The 23,520-nt window shown below is 47.3% G+C and overlaps 2 protein-coding genes across 9 annotated transcripts in view; both read left to right on the plus strand.

The window, feature by feature from the left end:
• Window positions 1–11,948, plus strand: part of OVCH2 (ovochymase 2) — a 200,445-nt gene extending 188,497 nt beyond the window's left edge. For 7 of the 8 annotated variants that reach the window (XM_079930582.1, XM_079930583.1, XM_079930576.1 and 4 more), the window contains 2 exons: window positions 10,062–10,123; window positions 11,305–11,494. The gene's annotated coding sequence lies outside the window, so the exon portion shown is untranslated. Of the gene's footprint in view, window positions 1–10,061; window positions 10,124–11,304; window positions 11,495–11,751 lie in introns of those variants that run through there. The other variant, XM_079930577.1, reaches the window with a different exon arrangement.
• On the plus strand, window positions 10,703–21,912 carry CYB5R2 (cytochrome b5 reductase 2; the record flags this gene model as incomplete). The annotated part of the gene is given in 12 exon segments (XM_079929555.1): window positions 10,703–10,793; window positions 11,840–11,903; window positions 11,905–12,007; window positions 12,258–12,330; window positions 15,071–15,177; window positions 15,452–15,753; window positions 15,970–15,977; window positions 16,200–16,283; window positions 16,943–17,085; window positions 18,205–18,304; window positions 19,187–19,194; window positions 19,200–21,912. Coding segments are annotated over 12 exon segments (1,242 nt in total). The 3' UTR covers window positions 19,359–21,912.
• Between the last annotated feature and the right edge of the window lie 1,608 nt (window positions 21,913–23,520).

The raw sequence follows: 23,520 nt of genomic DNA on the forward strand, positions 1-23,520 counted from the left end.
CATTCCTTTCTTCGGGACGTTTTCCCATTCTCCCTTCCTGGAGGCCAGCCTTTCTCCTAATATAGGTCTGAGGCTCCCAGCCCCAGGCAGGCAGCCACACCCCATCTGTGCAGGTGGCACTCTCCCCTGGAAGCTGCATCAGCTGTCCTAGTTACTCCCTGTTGTCTCCACCACCCAAGCTGTGAACTCACAATTACATACTACCTTCTGGAGGCTGTACCCCAGCCCTGCCACAACAGATGCCATTTGGGAAGAGTTGAAGCAACTGCTGTAAACATTGGGGGGGAACTCAACTAGCAGGGTTGGCGTAGCTCTGCAGACAGAGCTGCTCAGGGAGGATTCCTCTGGGTGTGGGAGGGACGACAGGAATAGGACTCCTCGAGCCATTCTTTCTTTTTTCTTGAAATGTTTTTACTTTTTATTTTTTATCTCTCTCTATGTATTTTTTAAAGTTTACCCATTTATTTATTTATTTTTATATTTATTTATTTATTTATTGGGTTGCACCAGATCTTAGTTGCAGCACGTGGGCTCCTTAGTTGTGGCATGCAAAGTCTTAGTTGCGGCATGCATGTGGGATCTAGTTCTCTGACCAGGGATCAAACCTGGGCCTCCTACGTTGGGTGTGTGGAGTCTTATCTGCTGAGCCACCAGGGAAGTCCCTCTCTCTATATTTTTTAATTGGAGTATAGTTGATTTACAATGTGTTAATTTCTGCTGTACAGCAAAGTGATTCAGTTATACATATATATACATTCTTTTTTTTTAATATTCTTTTCCATTATGGTTTATCATAGGATATTGAACATAGTTCCCTGTGCTGTACAGTAGGACCTTGTTTATCCATTCTGTATATAAAAGCTTAATCTGGGGCTTCCCTGGTGGCACAGTGATTGAGAGTCCACCTGCCGATGCGGGGGGGACACGGGTTCGTGCCCCGGTCCAGGAAGAACCCACATGCCGTGGAGTGGCTGGGCCCGTGAGCCATGGCCGCTGAGCCTGCGCGTCCGGAGCCTGTGCTCCGCAACGGGAGAGACCACAACAGTGAGAGGCCCCCATACCGCAAAAAAAAAAAAAGAGTGTTCTTCCTATGTTTTCCTCTAAGAGTTTTATAGCGCCCAGTCTTACATTTAGGTCTCTAATCCATTTTGACTTTATTTTGGTGTATGGTGTTAGGGAGTGTTCTAATTTCATTATTTTACATGTAGCTGTCCAGTTTTCCCAGCACCACTTATTGAAAAGACAAAGGATTAATGTCCAAAATATATAAACAGCTCATGTAGCTCAATATTAAAAAAAACAAACAACCCAATCCAAAAATGGGCAGAAGACCTAAATAGACATTTCTCCAAAGAAGACATACAGATGGCCAAGAAGCACATGAAAAGATGCTCAACATCACTAATTATTAGGGAAATGCAAATCAAAACTACAATGAGGTATCACCTCACGCCAGCTAGAATGGGCATCATCAGAAAATCTACAAACAACAAATGCTGGTGAGGGTGTGGAGAAAAGGGAACCCTCTTGCACTGTTGGTGGGAATGTAAATTGATACAGCCACTATGGAGAACAGTATGGAGGTTCCTTAAAAAACTAAAAATAGAATTACCATATGACCCAGCAATCCCACTACTGGGCATATACCCAGAGAAAACCATAATTCAAAAAGACACATGCACCCCAATGTTCATTGCAGCACTATTTACAATAGTCAGGTCATGGAAGCAACCTAAATGCCCACTGACAGACGAATGGATAAATAAGTTGTGGTACATATATACAATGGAATATTACTCAGCCATAAAAAGGAACGAAATTGGGTCATTTGTAGAGACATGGATGCATCTAGAGACTGTCATACAGAGTGAAGTAAGTCAGAAAGAGAAAAACAAATATCATATATGAACGCATATATGTGGAACCTAGAAAATGGTACAGATGAACCGGTTTGCAGGGCAGAAATTGAGACACAGATGTAGAGAACAAACGTATGGACACCAAGGGGGGAAAGCAGTTGGAGGGTGGGGGTTGTGGTGTGATGAATTGGGAGATTGGGACTGACATGTATACACTGATGTGTATAAAATGGATGACTAATAAGAAAATAAACATTAAAAAATAAGTAAATTAGGGCTTCCCTGGTGGCACAGTGGTTGAGAGTCTGCCTGCCGATGCAGGGGACGCGGGTTCGTGCCCTGGTCCGCGAAGATCCCACATGCCGCGGAGCGGCTGGGCCCGTGAGCCATGGTCGCTGGGCCTGCGCGTCTGGAGCCTGTGCTCCGCAACGGGAGAGGCCGCAGCAGTGAGAGGCCCGCGTACCGCAAAAAAAAAAAAAAAAAAAAAAAAAAAAGTAAATTAAAAAAAGAATTTAGCAGAGAGACGGAAGGTAGTGAAGCGGGTAAAGCTTTTATTAGAAGCAGAGTACATGTGAAAAGGACACACGGGTGGGTTGAGAGAGAGAGTCACGCTTTGGGGGTGTCTTAAATTGCTTATATAGCGTCAGTTTTATGGGTCTTTGTTTTCCTCTGGCCAGTCATCTTGCTCCCTTCCCGTATCTGATCTGACTCAGGCGCTCCCCCATGTGTGCTCACATCTTTTAGCCAAGATGGAGTCCAGTGTGAGGGTTTCTGGGAGGTTGGCAGGACATATTATGGGTTAGCATCCCTTCCCTTCCCTGACCCCTGAGCATCATTTCTGCTCATGGGAAGTTTAGGAGGTCTTCTTGACCTCAAGAATGAGAAGTATGTAACCTCCTTATCTTTTTACCCAAGCAGGGCTTAGCTCCTCTCTGCTCCTGCCATTGTGTTTATCTTGAAGTGTCTGTCCTCAGGAGACAAATTTCAGCTGCTCAGCCTGGGGCCCATCTATCCCCTGCCTCAGAACTAGGGGATACCTGCCCCCGCTTTCCTTAATGAGGGCTCGGAGGCAATGGGAGGTCTAGATCCGGGGTCCCCAACCCCCAGGCCATGGACCAGAATCGGGCCACACGGCAGGAGGTAAGCAGCAGGTGCCCGGGCAAAGCTTCATCGGTATTTACAGCCGCTCCGCATCACTCGCATTACTGCCTGAGTCCCGCCTCCTGTCAGACCAGCAGTGGCATTAGATTCTAATAGGAGTGCAAACCCTACTGTGAACTGTGCGTGAGAGGGATCTAGGTTGCACGCTCCTTATGAGAATCTAATGCCTGATGATCTGAGGTGGAGCTGAGGCAGTGATGCTAGCGCTGGGGAGCGGCTGCAAATACAGATTATCATTAGCAGAGAGGTTTGACTTCACAGAGACCATAGTAAATTATTTGCTTGCAGACTCATATCAAAACCCTATCAGTGAGTGTCAAGTGACAATTAAGCTGCATCTGGTGGGAGGCTTTAAGTCAGAATCCGACACTTAATTTAGTCTGCACGTGGCCTGCCCATTATTTTATTTACCACTTCTGTCTGCTCCTCTTTCCCACACTGTGCACTTGTCTCAGTCACAGTTTTGGTAAGCCCACAAGCTAACAGTACCCAAAATGAGTAAAAAACAAATGTCACTGGAAAGCTTCTTTGAAAAAGAATGAGATAGCAGAAGACTCTAAGACTGCCAACAAAAAGACAGCTGCACTTAAAAGAAAATACCAAGAGTTCTACTTAAATTATGGGTTCATTGCAACAGGTGATTCACATTCTCCAAGCCCGCTTTATATAATATGTGGTGACTGGCCATCCAAGGAAGCCATGAAACCTCCAAAACTACTTCACCACATGGAGACCAAGCACCCTGCATGAAAAGACAAGCCTTTGGAGTTTTTCAAAAGAAAAAAGTGTGAACACAAAGAACAGAAGCAATTATTGAAGGCCACCACTTCAGCAAATGTGTCTGCACTGAGAGCATCGTTCTTAGTGGCTAACCACATTGATACACCTAAGAAGCCCTTTACTATTGGTGAAGAGTTGATCCTGCCTGCTGCTAAGGACATTCGTTGTGAACTTTCAGGAGAGGCTGCAGTTCAAATGGTGGCACGTGTTCCTCTTTCGCTAGCACCATAACTAGATGAGTTGATGAAATAACAGAAGATATTGAGGCACAGTTTTTAGAGAGGATTAATGAGTCACCATGTACGTCATCCAGGTTGACACATCTACCGATGCTGACAGCAAGGCAACAATGCTTGTTTTTGTGCGATATATTTTTCAGGAGGATGTGCACGAGGATATGTTGTGTACACTTTTGTTGCCAACCAATACCACAGCTGCAGAACTATTCAAGTCTTTGAATGATTACATATCAGGAAAACTGAACTGGTCATTTTGTGTCAGTATGTGCACGGATGGAGCAACTGCCATGACTGGACGGCTTGCTGGTTTCACTACTCGGGTCAAAGTAGTCACTTCTGAATGTAAGTCTACACACTGTGTCATCCATAGAGAAATGCTGACTAGGCGAAAAATGTCTCCTGAACTTAACAACGTTTTGCAGGATGTGATTAAAATTATCACCCACATTAAAGTACGTGCCCTTAACTCACGTCTGATTGCACAGCTCTGTGAGGAGATGGAGGCAGAGCACACACGTCTTCTCTTACACACAGGAGTGACATGGCTTTCTAAAGGCAGATCACTGGCCAGAGTTTCTGAGTTAAGAGAGCCACTCCAGAGATTTCTTTTAGAAGAACAGTCACCACTGGCAGCACATTTCGGTGCCACAGAATGGGTCACAGAACTTGCTTACTTGTGTGACATACTCAACCTGCTCAACGAACTCAATCTGTCACTTCAGGGGAGAAGGACAACCGTGTTGAAGTCGGCAGATAAAGTGGCTGCATTCAAAGCCAAACTGGAATTATGGGAGTGACGAGTGAACATTGGGATTTTTGACATGTTTCAGACATTAACAGAGATTTTGAAAGAGACTAAGCCAGGGCCTTGTTTCTCCCAGCTGGTGCACGATCACCTATCTCAGCTTTCAAAAGAGTTTGAGCATTACTTCCCAATCACAGAAGACCCCCGAACTGGGAAGGAATGGATCCATGACCCATTTGTGAATAAGCCAGGTGAATCGACTTGGTCCGTGCTAGAAGAGGATCAACTGCTTGAGATCGCAAATGAGGGTGGCCTTAGAAGTATGTGTGAGACAACTTCAGATCTCCATACATTCTGGATTTAAGTCAAGGCGGAATATTCTGAGGTTGCCACAAAGGCACTGAAAAGCCTGCTTGCATTTCCAACATCCTGTTTTTGTGAAGCAGGGTTTTCTGCAGTGACAGCAACCAAAACGAGATTACCAAGTAGATTGGACGCAGGCAACATGCTGCGATGGCACTGTCTCCCATCACTCCCAGATGGGACCATCTAGTTGCAGGGAAACAGGCTCAGGGCTCCCACTGATTCTGCGTTCTGGTGAGTTGTATAATTATTTCATTATATATTACAATGTAAAAATAATAGAAATAAAGTGCACAATAAATATAATGCACTTGAATCATCCTGAAACCACCCCACCCCCACCCGCCGGACTGTGGAAAAACTGTCTTCCATGAAACTCGTCCCTGGTGCCAAAAAGGTTGGGGACCGCTGGTCTAGATAGTCAGGGGCTGTCCAAAAGTTAAGTTGTTAGCTTCTTTGAGAAGCTGAGCAGTGGCAGCTACAGCCTGTAAGCATAGGTGCCATCCTTTAGGGGTTTGGTCCAATTGTTTAGAAAAATAGGTTACAACCTGAGTCAGAGGTCCCAGTTATTGTGTAAACACCCCCAGGGCAGTTTCTCCTCTCTCAGTATATATGGATGGAGGGGACAGCTCAGGTTGGGTAAGGCTAATGCGGGGGCTCTTATGAGGTGGTTTTTCAGTTCCGGGAATGCCCGGTCACAATTGGGGGTCCACTCAAAAGGGTCAGGGTCCTTCCCTTTAATTGTTCATACAAGGGCTTAGCACCTAAGCCAAAGTTGGCGATCCCTATACAGCAGAACCCGGCCATCCCTAGGAACCCCCAGAGCTGTTTTCTCATACTAGAGGGTGCCGTCTGGCAAGCCAATTCCTTCTTCTCCTTAGATAGTGCCCTGTGTGTTGCCGAAATTTCAGCTTTCCTGTGCACCGATGCCGAACAGAAATACGGAGGCAGAGATTTTGGAGGAAGGGAGAGATGGCTTTATTTTTCTTGCCAGGAAGAAGGGAAGACACAGTAGGCTAGCACCTCAAGAACTGTGCCCCCCTGTCTTGGGGAATTGCGGAGGGTCTTATAGGTGGAACTTGCAGTCCAGGATAAGTGATAAGGAACAAAGTGGTGAAGGTCTTGCATTCTTCTTCTTGCAATATTTTAAAACAGTCGCTGCTGCTGTCAGGCAGCCTGGTAATTGGGTCCATTCATCTCTGGGTTATCGGCCTGAGACCTTCTTTCTGAAATGTAAACAGCTACAAGGGGTAATTTGCTACAAGAGAATGCAGAGAGTAAACGCCAGGTGCAGGGTACAATTCATATGGAATCAGAGAGTAATTGGCTTTGTTTAGCTTTGTGAAGGACAAGTCTAGCTACAAGTGGGTGTTTGTAGTAACAGCTAAAGAATAACCAAGATTGCTTAACTCTTTCAGGCCTGTTTATGCTGTTTCCCCAGCCTGTTCACTGTTGCTTATTTTCCTTGTTTATCAGAAAAATCTCATTTCTATTTTTGCTGCAACACGTGCCCCTTTTCTATTATAAATCCTAAGTATTCTGCCCGCTGGAGGGAGATCCGGGCTTTTTGCTTTGAAACTTTATATCCTCTCTCAGCCAGATGATATAAGGTGCTAACTGTGTTATGGTCAGAAAGCTCTTTGGTGGGGCTGGCGATTAGAATGTCATCCACATATTGAAGTATAGTTCGCTCTTCTAACTCAAGATCACTAAGATCTTTAGCTAAAACCTTAACGAAAAGGGTGGGGCAGTTTCTAAGTCCCTGGGGCAGAACCTTCCAGCACAATGATTGTTTTCTAGAGCTGTAGGGATCCTGCCATTCAAATACAAAAATCTATTGAGATACTGGGGCTAAGGACACACAAAAGAAGGCATCTTTTAAGTCTAACAGTGAATACCAGATCGTCTCAGGGTTTGGGGTAGAGAGTAATGTGTACAGGTTGGGCACCAGGAGTGAATTTCCTTCGTAGCTTCATTTACTGCTTGGAGGTCCTGAACTAGCCAGTATTTCCCATTTTTTGGATCTTTTTACCGGAAGAATAGGAGTGTTGCAAGGGGACTGACAGGATCTAAGAAGCCCTTGTTTGAGTAACTTTCTATTATAGGCTTAATGCCCACTAGGGCTTCTTTGGTTTAAGGGGTATTGCTTTCTACTTGGGTGACTGTAGTTGGGTCACAGCTTGACTATGACTGGTGGTGCCCTCCTGGCTCTGCCAACAGTATGGGCTCTGTCATGGGCCCATACTGAGGGGTTAATCCCCTCAAGGTTAATTGGGCCATTATTATTGTCAGAGGGCGGTAGCGCTAGGGCTACAGAACAGAAGGTGGTCTTGGGTATTTCAATGATAAGATTTTTGTCTCTGAGGTAAATTGTAGCTCCCAATTTATATAGTAAGTTTCTTTCTATTAGAGGAATTGGGCATTCTGGGATATATAAGAAAGAGTGAGATAACATTTTTCCTTCCAAAGCACACTAAAAGGGCTCTATAAAATTGCACTCCTGTGGCTTCCCTTCCACTCCCATGATCTTACATTTATCTTTGGTCATTTTGCCTTGTCGAGTGTGCAAGACCAAGAAGGTGGCCCCTGTGTCAACTAAAAAGTCAACCTTTTTACCCCCTATGGTCAGGGTCAGCTGAGGCTCCTCAGGGGTAATTTCCAGGGTGCTCTGAGGAGCACCTAGGCCCCTTCAGTTCTCTTCTTCTTCTATGTGCGCAACCAGTGAGGTTGGGCCAGGACACAATGGTCCACCTAGTTTCCTTCCGAGACATTGGGGCATTCTCCCTTCCAATGACCCTCCTCCATGCAGTTTGCACTCTGATTGGTTTTAAGCCCTTCTCTCCACTGTGGGCGTGGTCTTCGAAATGCAGGGCGACTCGTCGATGTCACAGGGTCCCTTGGGGGGCCGTCATTCCTGGGAGGTCGATTGACCCTGAATCGCTAAAGCGAGAATACCGGCAGTTCATTCTGCTCGTTTATCTTCCTTTGCATTCGCCTCCAGATCCCGGTTGTTGAACACCCGAAGTGCTGATTCCACCAGCCGGGAAGTGGGCATGGTGGGCCCTCTCCCCAGCTTTTGTAATTTTCTCACAACGTCTGGGGCCCTCTGGGACTTAAGAGTGGCCTGCCCTTCCAACGGCTTCAGATTATATTTGCGTACACTTGGAGACACTCCCTTAGGCACTCAAGGAAGGCTGAGGGATTTTCCTCCGGTCCCTGGATGACTCCCTGTACCCTACTTCAACTTATGGGTTTCTTCCCCGCTGACTAAGCCCTTAAGAATCAAATCCCTGAAATGTGTGAGGTTCTGCCAACTGTTTTCCTCCTGATGATCCCACCCAGGGTCCGTGTCGGGGATGGCTGGGACTCCAAGCTCTTATACGGTGTGCCCTGCATAATTTTGATTGGTCTTATCCACTTTCTCCCTTGCATTAGTTATAATCAGTGCCTGTTCTTCCCCAGAGAATAAGATATTTTAGGAGGGTTTGGACATCCACCCAAGTGGGGAAATGAGAGTGGAATATTCCCCAGACTAAATTAAGGATTCCCTCGGGGGTCTTCCCATAAACCCTGGGATTGATCCTTCTAGTTGTATAGATCTGAGAAAGAGAGGGGTACATACATGGTGGTCAGCCCCCCCCCCTCTCCATTGGGGACCTCCCAAAGGGGGAATAGCTTACTGATTCAGAGTTCTGGTACTGAACTCTGTGGGCGTGCATTGGACTAGTTCCCGAGGGAGGAAAACCGAGAGAGAATGAGATTTGAACCAGCCTTGCACTTTTTTTGGAGGCCCTTGTTTTGGCTAAGTGCCATGAAACATGGTACCTGGGGATCTCATCTCATTTTTTTAAATGCTGGCGATAGAGATCCAATTGAAAAATAGTATTATAATCTAGCGAGCCATTAGTTGGCCAACTTTCTGCATCTGCCAGTTTATATTGGGGCTACATGGTGTTGCAAAAGGAAATAAGCCGTCTCTTTGGTAGTGGGCGGTACTCGAAGAATTTCCCGTAATGGAGAATGCACCCTAGCAACAATTTTGCCAGGGCAGAGGCTTGGTTACCCATAGTGAGGAGTCCTTATTTCTGTTCTGTTTCCAGCTTCCCAGTGGCCTCTTCCTAGGGTTGGTAGCAACACAGATCCCACAGGATCTGGCCCACACCAAGTTGTCTAGGCACTCTAAGTGAAATCTGAACCAATTTTCACAGGGGCTGGAAGGGGAGATGCTGTCTAAGAGGGCCCTAGTTATAAAGTCCCCTCTAAGTTAGCAAGTAGACGTTTCCAGGCCTACTGTGAGACTGTAGGAGATACCCAATGTAGGTGAGTGCTTTCAGCGAGCAGTCCTCGGAGATAGGGTAAAGGAGGAATGGGTTATAAATAAGCGTTCTCTAATCAGATAAATTGCTCGGAGAGCCTCTCTGGCAGTCAAGGAGGCTTGTTCAAAAAGGGCTTGACCCTGCTTGGTTACAGGCAGGGAGGCCGAATGCCCGTTTGGAATGTGTGCAGTTCTCTATACTCTCAGCTGCAAGGACCCAAGGACTTTGGATGACTTGGGTGTCCTCTTCTTCCTTCTCTGGCTAGACGGCGATTTTCTGGAAATCTGGCAAAAATAAGATTTTTAAAGGGTTTTTATCTCAGAGGAAGGATCCCTAGGGATCTGTGATAGAGGGTAATGGGGAGAGACCTACCCAACAGAGCCATATACCCTGCCCCAGGATGGCAAGTTAGGGCAAGACGAACCAATACAGAAGATGTGCTTTTGGATTTTTGACCATATCCTAGAGTCGGGAGTGCTGCAGGGGTCAGGGCTGGGAGTGCTTTGCAGTGTGCCAACTTACATGGACATTTGCTTCCAGCCGGCAGGATACCTAGTGCTCATCTACCCTGGTCCGTCACAGACTTATCCTTTCACAGGAGTCTTCCAGTGGAGAGCGCCCTAGTGGCCTTTAAGTGCTCGACCCATGCCCACAGTTGTGGTAAGTATTTCCAAGAACATCGGGGCAAACAAGACCACATAGAACAGAGATTGAAGTTTCACCCTTATCAAGAACAGAGACTAGGGCTTACGCAGCACACACAAAACAAAGATGGTCTCACCATGTGGTGGCCTGGAGGGCTTCCCGTCCAGTCCATTCAGGCAAACAATTGTCCAGTCTCGCCTCCCCCGTTATCAGAGCATTGGCTCAATTTAGACAACCAACTGTCCAGTCCAGTCTTCTCGGCAGAGGTCTGGCTCCAACCAGGTGGGCAGGATCCTTTCCCTTAATTAGCCAACCCCTACAACCGCCATTGGCCTTATCGACCGAAGCGGGGTCAGCGCCTCCTGTGTTGGGCATCGCCTGGACACTACACCAATCTGTAGCAAGTGTCCTTGGAGATGTGCTGGGGTGGGGGTGGGGTCTTAACCTGGGGAGCGCCCCGCTTGATTCTTGGCTGCCTTTTGATCTCAGGCTTAATTTAGTAGCCTTCACTGGCTCAGGGATCCAGAATTGGAGCAAACTGGCCAGTTATTTAACTTGCCTTGTTGGCGAGTAAGCCCTGAGTTACCAGACGGAATGGGACCCCCATTGGACGCCAAAATTTGTTACCGAATTAAGTCGTATGGGCCCTGCTCCAGCCCTAGCCCAGTGGAGGCTCTCTGCCTTGGCGAGGGAGGGGTTTTTTTCTGTTTGGGTTCAAGTAGGCAAAAAACAAAACCCAAGCTGCGATTGACCCAGCACAGTCTTCATTCAGTGGCCAAAGAATGGAGAGGTGGGAACTAAGTTCACAGATCAAATTCTCACCCAGCTGGTGGGAGGGGTTTAAAGAGTAAAGACAACGGGAGGAGGAGTGAGGCGAGCTATGTGGAGGCATATGCAACAGTCTACAGGGGAAGGGGCGGGGCTTTTTCTGAGGGACTGGGGTGCCACCCCCTTTTTATCCTTTTTTGGTCCTTAATGTCAGGTCCTGGCCACCAATAGATGCGTCATTTAATATGCTAATGTAGTAAGATGAGACTCAGGGTGTGTTGGAGTCAGATTCATTGCCCTGTTGGTCCCAGCTGGTTCCATCTTGTGTGTGTGTGTGTGTGTGTGTGTGTGTGTGTGTGTGTGTGTAGCTTCCTTTTCTTTTCTCTGAACCCTTCAAGTTAAAAATTTATGTTCACTCCTGCTAACAGTGGGTGTTGGTGGGTTTTGAGCAAAGACCTGGAGCAGCTCTGGCAACAGAGGTACTCACCCCACCCCTACCCCTGCCCTAGCCAGACCTGGAAGAGGGGAGTGGAGGAAGCAAGCCCAATCCCTCTTAGCTCAGCAGCTAATCCCCCCTCCCTAGCTCTGTCCCTGGGGGTTGGGGCCCTCATTCCAAATTGTGTACTGGAAGCAGCATCCTCACCCCTTCCACCTCAAGGAGGGGACTGCCAGGGCTTGCACCCTTGGCTGTAGCCAGGATAGAGGCAGATGGGCAGGAAAGGCCTGGTGACAATAGCACTCCTGAGCCATCGGACTGGGAGTTTAAAGCATCCCTCCTGTCTAATCTGTGGCTGGCCCCTCCCAGCCTCCAGGTCCACCGTAGGCTGAGCCTGCCTTCTAGTTTAGTACCTTTACCTCTGCCTAGTTTCTTTTAGGCACAGTCCGGCTTCATACATGCCCCTGGTGTGGAGCGGGTGCCGCTGGGCCTGAGAGCTGCCCTGCCCGGGGCAGGCAGGACCTGAGGTGCCCTGCTCACATGTGTCTGGTACGACACGTCCCTGCTCCTCACCATCACTGTTATTGGGATCTGTGCTCCTGTTGGCCCTGAAGAACAAGAATGTAAAGAAGAGGCGTCCTATCACCTTACAGCACCCTGAAGCCAAGTTCCTGCTGCCCCTGACTGAGAAAGAGGTGATGGGTCAGCCCTCCCCCTCTGCTGTCAGGGGCAGGATGGGGGGGTGATGTGAGAGGACAAAGCGGTGGGGAATGTGTTGGCTGGGGAGGCCAGGGCAGTGGGATGGGCGTTCCACGGCTTCTAGTTTGCTCCCCACTGCCACTGTCTGTGTATTATGTGCTGGGAGCTCCTTTCCCAGGCATCTGAGCTGCCCAGCAAAGCTTCCAGAAAGCTGACAGAGCCTGCCTCTGTTTTCTGTTTTGTTAGCAAATCAGCTACAACACTCGGAGGTTCCGCTTTGGACTGCCCTCGCCGGACCATGCCTTAGGGCTTCCTGTAGGTGAGTGGAGTTTGGTGTCACCACCAGGACCTGGGCCTTGTGGGCACTCTGCTCCTATCAGAAACTCAGCTGAGGTGTAGAGGTTGCCCTGCTACCTTTCCTGAGCCACATAAACTCAAAAAGAGGTAGGGAGATAGGCTTAGGGACAGTCCATTCCCTTTCTCATTGTTCCGTTGGGGCTGACACAAAAGCGGTATCTTAATGAGCATTGAAAAGAACTGAGTCTAGAGTCAGAAGGTCTAAGATCCCATTGCCAGCTCCTTGCTGGGCAATCTTAAGCAAGTCCGTCAACCTCTCTGAGACTGTCTATGACATGGGGTTTCCCAGGCCTGTCTGCTACTTGCATTGTTGTGAGAATTAAGTGACTGATGGATGTGAAAATTCAGAAACTGTAAAGTGCTGTGCACTTAGGATGGACGGGAGGAATTGATGTGCCCCTACTGTCAGGAGAAAGGCCCAGAAGGTTTGGAGGGGCAGGAGGGGGTTGGTGCCCTTCCTCTCCAGTACGTGGGTTCTCAGCAGGGGCCTCAGACTCATGCACGAAAGGAGGGACCCGTTGTGGATATGAGCCCTAGGAGTCCTAGAGTTCCGAGGTACCCCGTTTCTAACCTGTACCACCACCAGGTGGCCGAGTCGGTCTTAGCGCTCTGCTAGGCCCTGAAACTTTGTGCTGCTGGCCTTCCTGGTGGAGTTCCTCATCCACAGCCTACTTGTCCTGGGTGCATGGGACAGAAGCTTGACGTCACCTCTTCAGGTGATGAAATTACTCACTAGGCAGCCAGCCTGGCCCCTGAGCCTCCTTGCTGCTTCCTCTGTCCCTCTTCATCCGTGGGAGCTGGGTGTCAGCCTGCCTTCCAGCCCTCTGCCTGGCTGGTGAGACCAGCCCTATTGGCAAGAAGGCTGAAGAATAAAACCTCTGAGAAACAAAATTTCTTAGAAACTGTCATGACCCACTCTCTCAGCCCTGGTGTGGGCAGTGCACAGTCAGCGCACAAGGTAATTTAGAGGCTTCTGGGAGAATCTGTGGAGGCTCGGAGATCGCTCATGCTTGCCAGCCCTGCTGAAATGAAGCTGGTTAGAGATGCGGTCTGCGGGACCAGCCGGGCAGCCCCGTTTCCTCTGAGGTTGCTGCCAGGCCAGGCCCAGGTTGGCTGCATCTGAAAGAGGCTTTCTAAGGTTTCCAGTATCAGATGAGTTCTCGGCAGGAAGCTGCCACAGGTGTTTATTCCTGGGGGTCCCTGGTTCCCAGCCAGGGCACAGCCAGAGTCATTGAGCCTGTCCTTTCTTTTTTTAAATTTTATGGAAGTACAGTTGATTTACAATGTTGTGTTAATTTATGCTGTACAGCAAAGTGACACAGTTATACATATATATATTCTTTTTCATATTCTTTCCCATTATGGTTTATCACAGGATATTCAATATAGTTCCCTGTGCTATACAGTAGGACCTTGTTTATCCATCCTAAGCCTGTCCTTTCTTAACCCAGAGCGTTTGCACCTCAGGCTTCGGGGCCCCTCAAAGACTGGGTTTTGCCCCTGCAGTGCTCCCTCCTCCTTTTCCTCCTTCCCTCCCTCCTGCCCTTCTCCTCCCCCTTCTCCCTGGGTCTCTGCTCTGTCTGCATATGCTCTCTCTCTGTCCTGTGCACACACAGCTTCTACCCCCTCAGATACTCTGGCTCAGAACTTCCTCTTGCCTTTGTCTCTTGGCATCCCTTTTATTTATTTATTTATTTATTTTGCATTACGCGGGCCTCTCACTGTTGTGGCCTCTCCTGTTGCGGAGCACAGGCTCCGGACACGCAGGCTCAGCGGCCATGGCTCACGGGCCCAGCCACTCCGCGGCATGTGGGATCCTCCCGGACCGGGGCACGAACCCGTGTCCCCTGCATCGGCAGGCGGACTCTCAACCACTGCGCCACCAGGGAAGCCCCTTGGCATCTCTTGATCGCAGCTTCTGCCCTCACCACTAATTGCCTTAGTCACTGACGTCTCCCATGTTGGATGCAGCAGAAATCTGAGTGGCCTAGCCCATCATGTGACACTGGATCATGGAGTCATGATCCACAGGTCTCTGGCCACCCTGGTCTGTTCATGTCTACCCTGGGGGGACAGAATTACATGGTTCAAAGCTTCACTGTTGCCCTTCGGCAGAGCCATGGGCCAGGGAGACACAGTGCTGCTGCTGGAACTCATGGTCCGTGGATGCCTAAATCCTGGAGCCCTGCATACCTGTGCGGCCAGGCCTGCTCCAGGCCAGGGGACAGGATACAGATGAGGGAGCTGTGATTCATTCATAGACCCCAGTGATACATACAGTTTAGGAAGAAATGACTTTATGAAGGCAACATATTTTGCTTTAAAAAGGAAACACTTTTCTGCAATTTTTAATGCTCAGCCTCCAACCTTAATTAGCTCTTCCTGCCCCACAGAGCGCTTTGACACGGTAAGCCTGCACCGACAGTAGGCTTCCTGTGTGTGAAGCTCACAGCTACGCTGTGATGGAGTCAGGGCAGGTATATGGGGTGAAGTGACTTGTCCAGGCTTGCACATGGAGTGAGAAGGGCAGGCCTAGGATCTAGGCATCCTGGACTTGGGCTCCTTCCCTGCTTGGCCCTCCTCCCATGCACCCTGTCGCGCTATGCACCCCCTCCGCCACCAAAGCTCAGTCCTTTAGAGAAATCCCTGGTCCTGTTTAGGCTGGCCCTGCTCAGGCTTAACATTTGGTGCCTTTTCTGTAGGTAACTATGTTAATCTCTTGGCCAAAATTGATGGTGTGTTGGTGGTCAGGGTTTACACGCCTGTGTCCAGTGATGAGGATCTAGGCTTTGTGGACTTGATTATCAAGGTAAATGATGCCCGCCATGTCCAGCTGCCTCACCGTCACAAGCTTGTTCAGGGTGGTGGGTGGAGAAGGGCACGTGCCCTGGACAGGGCTTCCCAGCGGTATCATTTAACAGTGAAGCTGCTGACCTAGTGAAGTCTTCAGGTGTTGCTTTAGAGCAACCGTGCGTGCAGAGGATTTGCTCTTCCTGGTTTCTGGTAGCAAGTGTATTCTTGAGTTGTGTGTGGCTGTGGCCTCGGGGCTGAAGCTGTGAAAGCCATGCTGCCTTATTTTTCAGATCTACTTCAAAAATGTACACCCTAATCATCCAGAAGGGGGGAAGAGGACTCCGTACTTGGAGAACATGAAAACTGGGGACACCATCCTTTTTCAAGGGCCATCCGGGCGCCTGTTCTATCATGGGTCAGGTACTGGGGGGTTCACACTGGGCCTCCAGCTAGGAGGAAGAAGATGCCTATGGTTGTTCCGTTGTTCTAGAAAGCTCCTCAGATTTGAGTCACGTGGACTTGTCCTTGAAGTCTTCATACATTCATTCACACACCCACTTTATGAGATTATAAGCTTCATGAAGGTAAGGGAGTGATTTGGTGTTTCCTCATCACTGTGTCTCCAGCACGATGCCTGATGCACGAAAGGCACTTGCCGTTGCTGAGAAGTGGAGGATGGGTGGGTGGGTGGATGGAATGCACACTCATCCGTTTGCTCACACGCTCATCACTTACTCATTCGCTGCCGTGGGTGAGAGTGCTGTGTGACACTCCATGTTAACTTCAGCCTGCCTTCCTTCTTCCTCAGAAGAAAAGGTGCAGCTATTCCCCCAAGGATGCCCAGGCTCTACTCCCACTTTGGGCCCCGGTGGGCCAGGGCTGGCTCAGGAGCCCACCCTGGCTGGCTCCTCTGGTTTAAAATGGCATAGCCACTCGCTTAGGTGGACTTGCTTCCTGGGAGGCCCAAGGAACTCAGTGATGTTTTGCGGGCTCTCAGTCAAGAGCCGTAGACATCAGAAGTATCCGCTGTGTTTTCAGGGAAGTTTGCGTTCAAACCATACAAAACGAGTGAGCTTGAAAATAAACTGGTCCATCACCTGGGAATGATTGCTGGGGCCACAGGTAAGAGGCTACTGGGGGCTTCATCCACAGGGTGAGCCCTGAGACCTTTCTGACTTGGGAGTCATTTGGTCCTAGAAGGGGTGATGTGAGAGATTCCTTCCCTGGCTCTTTGAGATGGGGATGCAGGGTCAGTGACAGGTCTTGACACTGACCCTGGACGCCCTGCTCCCCTTAACCAACATGGTGGCTGCCCCACGAGCCCCTGGAGCCTCTAAGGTGAGGCTGGGGGCCAGGCTGGGCAGGGCCACACAGGCCCCAAGGGCTCCTGGATCCTGTTCAAGCCTGATGCTCCCCATCCCTTGAAAATGAATGCCTGAAAGACGAGAACAAATGTGTAAGGAGAACTGCAACGTGCCAGGCACCGTAACGGGCATTTTAAAAAATATCACATTTACTTGTCATTATATCTGTTTTACAGATGACACTGAAGAGCTCAGACAGGTGCCTGACTCACCTTAGTCGGACAGTTAGGGAGCTAGACGTGAAATGCAGTCGTTTCAAAGCCAGTGCTGCCATGTGAAAATGAGAAGTGCTTTTGATGGACTGTGGCATTAGAAGGGAAAACCAAAATGAAGGGTGGTTCTGCTCTTTGAGTTCTGGGGACAGAAGTGAGAGAAGTAACCGGGGCCAAGGAAACTTGTGAAGCTGCTGCAGACCAGGGACAGTGAGCACCAGAGGGGGAGGGAAACCCGGCCTGCCTGCCAGCTGTGTTCCAGGGGTTACGCCCATGCTGCAGCTCATCCGCTGCATCACCAAGAAGCCCAGTGACAAGACCAGGATGTCCCTCGTCTGTGCCAGCCAGGTCAGTTCTGCTGAGTCAGCCTTGAGTGAGGAGGGAATTTTCCACTGTTTGCTGAGCTGGTCTCTGCATTCTTCTCCTCCCCACTCACCACAGTCATGCTGCTCCGGCGCCTGCAGCTATGGGAGGGCTCACTAGGCTCAAGTAGGGAGACTGGCAGCCATAGAAGCTGAGTCCAGGCCTGTTTTTCCGTTTGTTTTTGTTTTTCAACTCTTTCTCCCCAAACAACCATAAGCACTAAGCTTTCCTTCTTTCTTTAATATATAATTCTATGCTTTTCCCAATGTAAAATCATAGCTGCCTTGCCCTTAGTGGAAATTTTAGAAAATACGGAAGCATATAAATAATTTACTTCTTTTTATGTTTGCTCTATACATGCTATATATTCACAATTATATGTATATTGTTTTTCATTTTTAGTTTTTTTACTCAACATTACCACACAGGCATTTTCTTCTCATTAAAACTCTTTATAAATATTTTCATCAGTCTATATCAAGTCTCACCATCATTACTAAATCTTCTCCTCCATTCAGGTTGTTTTCAGTTTTCACAGTTATAAATGATACAGTGATGAATAATTGTGCCTAGGCTTGGATTATTTTGTTAAACAGAATCGCAGAAGTGGAATTGTTGGGACAAGGATCATGACGAGTTTTACGGTCCAGGTCTTGTGTGCAGCATCTCTGAGCCTGCAACAGATCTTTTGGCTTTGTGCACTTTCCCCAGCGGAGGCTACAGCCTGTCTTCCTCTGCTGTAGCTCTCCAGTGCCGTAGATTATATATATCGTGTCATATATCACTGCCTTAGCTGCTCGCATTCCCTGCAGGAGATCCTGGGCCAGTCCGGTTTGCCTTGCCTGGCGCTCAGAGTGGATGCAGGAGCTGGGCTGGGGTGATCAGACACAGCCTTCCAGCTGGAGGGCAGTCACCCAGCGCCTCCCTCCACAAGAGGGCGTTTGTTGTGTCGGAGCCTCAGCAGAACTCTTTGGCCCAGAGTCTGCAGGGAGCACTCCAGCTAGAGTCGGGTGGCCGGGGCGGGAATGTGCTGACCTGTGTGCTGAGTCTGGGGAGCAAGCAGGATGCCCTGGAGGGGTGAGGCTCGTGTTGCTTCTTTTCTAGACACAGGAGGAGATCTTGGTGAGAAAGGAGCTTGAAGAAGTTGATAGACCTCACCCAAAGCAGTTCAACCTGTGGTACACCCTGGACAGGCCTCCTGTTGGTAAGGTCCCCGTTGTCCCCACCGTGGGTCAGCTCCAACCCTTGACCCAGTCAGGGGCCAGTCCCTGGGTTGGTTGGTTCTGGGCTGGGTGGCTGAGGCCTTGGACTATGCCTCTACTTGGGAAATGCAGGAATTTGAGGGAGAGAGGATTTGGGATGACCTGCTTGTAAGGGCGGTAGAGGGTAGGTGTCCGATATCTCAGCGGCACTCCACGCACTGCTCTGAACGTCAGGGGGGACCCTGAGGCCCCGGGCCACCCTGAACACACACTCCACACGGCATCCCACAGAGCCATCACTCACACTGCCTCCTGTACGGCCACTGACCCTTTCACCCTGCACCCCGCACCTCACCTAGGGCAGCAGTCCTCATAAGCTGAGCCCCGGCCGCCACCGCACACGCTGCACCCCGCAGAGCCCTCACGCTGACAGGCTGCCTCTCCCACCTAGCGCTGAGCTGTGCCTGCCTCGCCATACAGCTCACTGCCCAGCAGAGGGCGCCACCCAAACGAGCCAGTCCCCAAACAACCACAGCACCCTGTGCCCGGCACAGCTCCTGCTCACGGCCTCGATTCACGCCGCACCCCGGTGCATCTGTCTCACGGTGGCGTTCACCCGCGCCGGTGCTTACAGCAGGCAGACACCAGCCAGGGACTCAGAGCCCCAGCAGTGAGCCTGGGGTCTGGGGTAAATACTGAAAAGGGCTCTCTGGGCCCCCCACGTGCTCTACTCCCAGCTTTCTGCGGAGAGCAGTAGTGCAGATGTCTAAGCCTTGGCGAATAGCCTTGTGTTCCTCTTCCCGGCTTGAGGGAGGGCGGGCAGGGGGCCTGGGGTCAGGGACGCAACCTGGCCCCCGCGACAGCTTTTTTCTGCTTAATCTCAGGCTGGAAGTACAGACAGGCTTCATTACTGAGGACACGATCAAGGAGCGTCTCCCTCCTCCTGGGAGGTTCTCGTTCATCCTGGTGTGTGGCCCACCACCCCTGATCCAGAGAGCCGTGCACCCTAACTTGGAGAAACTGGGTTACACCAAGGACATGATTTTCACCTACTAATGCCTCCCTTGCTCTTAGCAAATTTGCCTGGTCCCGTTCATGTTTCACAGTGAGCTCAGCTTCACCATGTTATACTGGGAAGTGTTCAAAAGTCCCTCGTAATGCGTCTTTGTGTACACTGGCACTCCCTCCTCTCTAAAGTAGCTTCTGAGGCCTCCTTGCTTGAAGAGGCTTGAAGGAATTCCATTTCAGTATCTTTTTCCATAGTTTGGTGAAATAAAATTCAGTGCAAAGCAGATAGCCATTGAGTGTGGCTCTGTGGGGGACCTGCTAGACAGGTAGAAGGCCTTGACCTGCCCCACATGTAAATTGGCATCTTGTGTCCTTGGGGGGGTCACAATGGTCAAAAATACTGGGGCAGAACTCCAGGAGAATCCAAGGGGGGGTCGTGTCAACTCCCAATTTCTCTTTAACCCCTCTTTCTAGAGTGTTGTTTTTAAGGTCACACCTATCAGAGGGCTCAGGCACCCTCCATGTGCACTCTTTCTTCTCTTGTAGGAGACCCTTGAAATGGAAATGGTGTTAAAAATACACATCAGGGCAATAGTCAACGTGGGCTCCAAGAATCCTGGACTCCCTGCACTGTACACCACAAATGGAGGTAAGGGGTGCTTCTTTGTTAAGGATCCTCTAAATGCCAGGCCCAATTCTGGTGTGGTCAGGTAGGGGTGGTTAGTACAGAAGCTTCTGAACTTGCAAACACAATTAGGTTCCTGAGGCTATTCCTTAAATCGTTCATATTTATTGCAAAGGGTATAAGTGCTCACTATCACCATCTGTTTGTGGTCAGGACATGCTGTTGCTTTGTTATCTGTGCCTGGATAAAACCATTTATGCTCTTGATTTTTTTTTATTACTTCTGCTCTTGAAGTATAGTTGATTTATAATGTTTCAGGTGTACAGCAAAGTGATTCAGTTGTGTGTGTATATATATATTCTTTGTCAGATTCTTTTCCATTATAGGTTTTTACAGGGTATTGCATATAGCTCCCTATGCTATACAGTAGATCTTTGCTATTTTATATATAGTGGTGTGTATCTGTTAATCCCAAATTCCACATTTATCCCTTCCCTCCCTTTCCCCTTTGGTAACCATAAGTTTGCTTTCTATGTCTGTGAGTCTATTTCTGTTTTGTGAATAAGTTCATTTATATCATTTTTCTAGAATGCACATATAAGTGAGGTCATATGATATTTCTCTTTCTCTTACTTCATTTAGTATGTTGCTGCAAATGGCATTATTTCATCATTTTTTATGGCTGCATAATATTCCATTCATCTGTTGATGGACATTTAGGTTGCTTCCATGTTTGCCTTGTGTAAATAGTGCTATGAACACTGGGGTGCGTGTATCCTTTTGAATTAGAGTCTTCTCCAATATATGACCAGGAGTGGGATTGCGGGAACATATGGCAACCCTATTTTTAGTTTTTTGAGGAACCTCCATACACTTCTCCATAGTGGCTGCAGCAATTTACATTCCGAGCAACAGTGTAGGAGGGTTCCCTTTTCTCTACACCCTCTTCAGCATTTGTTATTTGTAGATTTTTTGATGATGGCCATTCTGACCAGTGTGGGGTGGTACCTCATTGTAGTTTTGATTTGCATTTCTCTAATAATTAGTGATGTCGAGCATGTTTTCATGGGCCTGTTGGCCTTCTATATGTCTTCTTTGGAGAAATGTCTATTTAGGTCTTCTGCCCATTTTTCTGATTTTTTTTTTTTTTTTGATATTGAGCTGTATGAGCTGCTTGTATATTTTGGAAATTAAGTCTTGTCAGTTGCACCATTTGCAAATATTTTCTCCCATTCTGTAGGTTGTCTTTTTATTTTGTTTATGGTTTCCTTTGCTGTGCAAAAGCTTTCAGGTTTAATTAGATCCCATTTGTTTATTTTTGCTTTTGTTTCCATTACTCTAGGAGATGGATCCAAAAAAATACTGTTGCGATCTATGTCAAAGACTGTCCTGCCTATGTTTTCCTCTAGGAGTTTTATAGTATCTGGTCTTACATTTAGGTCTTTAATCCGTTTTGAGTTTATTTTTGTATATAGTGTTAGAGAATATTCTAATTTCATTCTTTTACATGTCAGTGTCCAGTTTTCCCAGCACCATTTATTGAAGAGACTGTCTTTTCTTCATTGTCTATTCTTGCCTCCTTTGTCGTAGATTAATTGACCATAAGCATGTTGGTTTATTTATGGGCTTTCTATCCTGATCTATGTATCATTTTTTTTTGCCAGTATCAAACTGTTTTGATTACTGTAGCTTTGTAGTATGGTCTGAAGTCAAGGAGCGTGATTCCTCCAGCTGCATTCTTCTTTTTCAAGATTGTTTTGGCTATTCAGGTTCTATTGTGTTTCTGGATGAATTAAAAATTTTTTGTTCCAGTTCTGTGAAAAAATGCCATCAGTAATCTGATAGGGATTGCACTGAATCTGTAGATTGCCTTAGGTAGTATGGTCATTTAAACAATACTGATTCTTCCAATCCAAAAACATGGTATGTCTTTCCATCTATGTCATCCTCAATTTCTCTCATCAGCCTCCTATCAGTTTTCACAGTACAGGTCTTTTGCTTCCTTAGCTGGGCTTACTCCTGGTTATTTTATTCATTTTGTTGCAATGGTGAATGGGATTATTTCCTTAATTTCTCTTTCTGATATTTCATTGTTAATGTATAGAAATGCAACAGATTTCTGTGTATTAATTTCGTATCCTACAACTTTACTGAATTCATTGATGACTTTTAGTAGTTTTCTGGTGACACCTTTAGTATTTTCTATGTATAGTATCATGTCATCTGCAAACAGTGACGGTTTTACTTCTTCCTTTCCAATTTGGATTCCTTTTATTTCCTTTTCTTCTCTGATTGCTGTGGCCGGGACTTCCAAAACTATGTTGAGTAAAAGAGGTGAGAGTGGACATCCTGGTCTTGTTCCTGATCTTAGAGGGAATGCTTTTAGCTTTTCACTGTTGAGTATGATGTTAGCTGTGAGTTTGTCATATATGGCCTTTATTATGTTGAGGCATGTACCTTCTATGCCCACTTTCTGGAGAATTTTTTATCATAAATGGATGTTGAATTTTATCAAAAGCTTTTTCTACATCTGTTGAGATGATTGTATGGTTTTTATTCAATCTGTGAATGTGGTGTATCACAATGATTTGTGGATATTGAAAAATCCTTGCAGCCCTCAGATAAATCCCCTTGATTATGGTATACAATCCTTTTAATGTATTGTTGGAGTAGGTTTGCTAGTATTTTGTTGAGGATTTTTGCATCTATGTTCATCAGTAATATTGGTTTATAATTTTTTTTGTGATCTTTTTGTCTGGTTTTTGTATCAGGGTGATGGTGGCCTCATAGAATGAGTTCAGAAGTGTTCCTTTTTCTCCAGTTTCTTGGAGAATAGTTTCAGAAGGATAGGTGTTATCTCTTCTCTAAATGTTTGATAGAATTCACCTGTGAAGCCATCTGGTCCTGGACTTTTGTTTCTTGAGAGTTTTAAAATTACTGATTCTATTTCAGTACTGGTAATTGGCCTGTTCATATTTTCTATTTCTTCCTGGTTCAGTCTTGGGAGTTGTACCTCTCTAAGACTTTGTCCATTTATTCTAGCTTGTCCATTTTATTGGCACATAATTGCTCAGAGTAATCTCTTATGATCCTTTGTATTTCTGTGATGTCAGTTGTAACTTCTCCTTTTTAGCATATCTAATTTTATGGATTTGAGTCCTCTCCCTTTTTTTCTTCATGAGTCTGGCTAAAGGTTTATCAATTTTGTTTATCTTCTCAAAGAACAAGCTTTTAACTTCATTGATCTTTGCTGTTTTGTCTCTATTTCATTTACTTCTGCTCTGATCTTTATGATTTCTTTCCTTCTACTAACTTTGGATTTTGTTTCTTCTTCTCTGATTGCTTTAGGTGTAATGTTAGGTTGTTTATCTGAGATTTTTCTTGTTTCCTGAGGTAAGCTTGTATCACTATAAACTTCCCTCTTAGCACTGCTTTTGCTGCATCTCACAGGTTTTGGAATGTTGTGTTTTCATCTTCATTTGTCTCCAGGTATTCTGTGATTTCTTCATTGAGCCATTGGTTGTTTAGTAACAACCTCCACATGTTTGATTTTTACAGTTTTTTTTTCTTGTAGTTGTTTCTAGT

Source organism: Stenella coeruleoalba (genome assembly GCF_951394435.1).
Source record: "Stenella coeruleoalba genome assembly, chromosome: 8".
Taxonomy (NCBI): domain Eukaryota; kingdom Metazoa; phylum Chordata; class Mammalia; order Artiodactyla; family Delphinidae; genus Stenella; species Stenella coeruleoalba.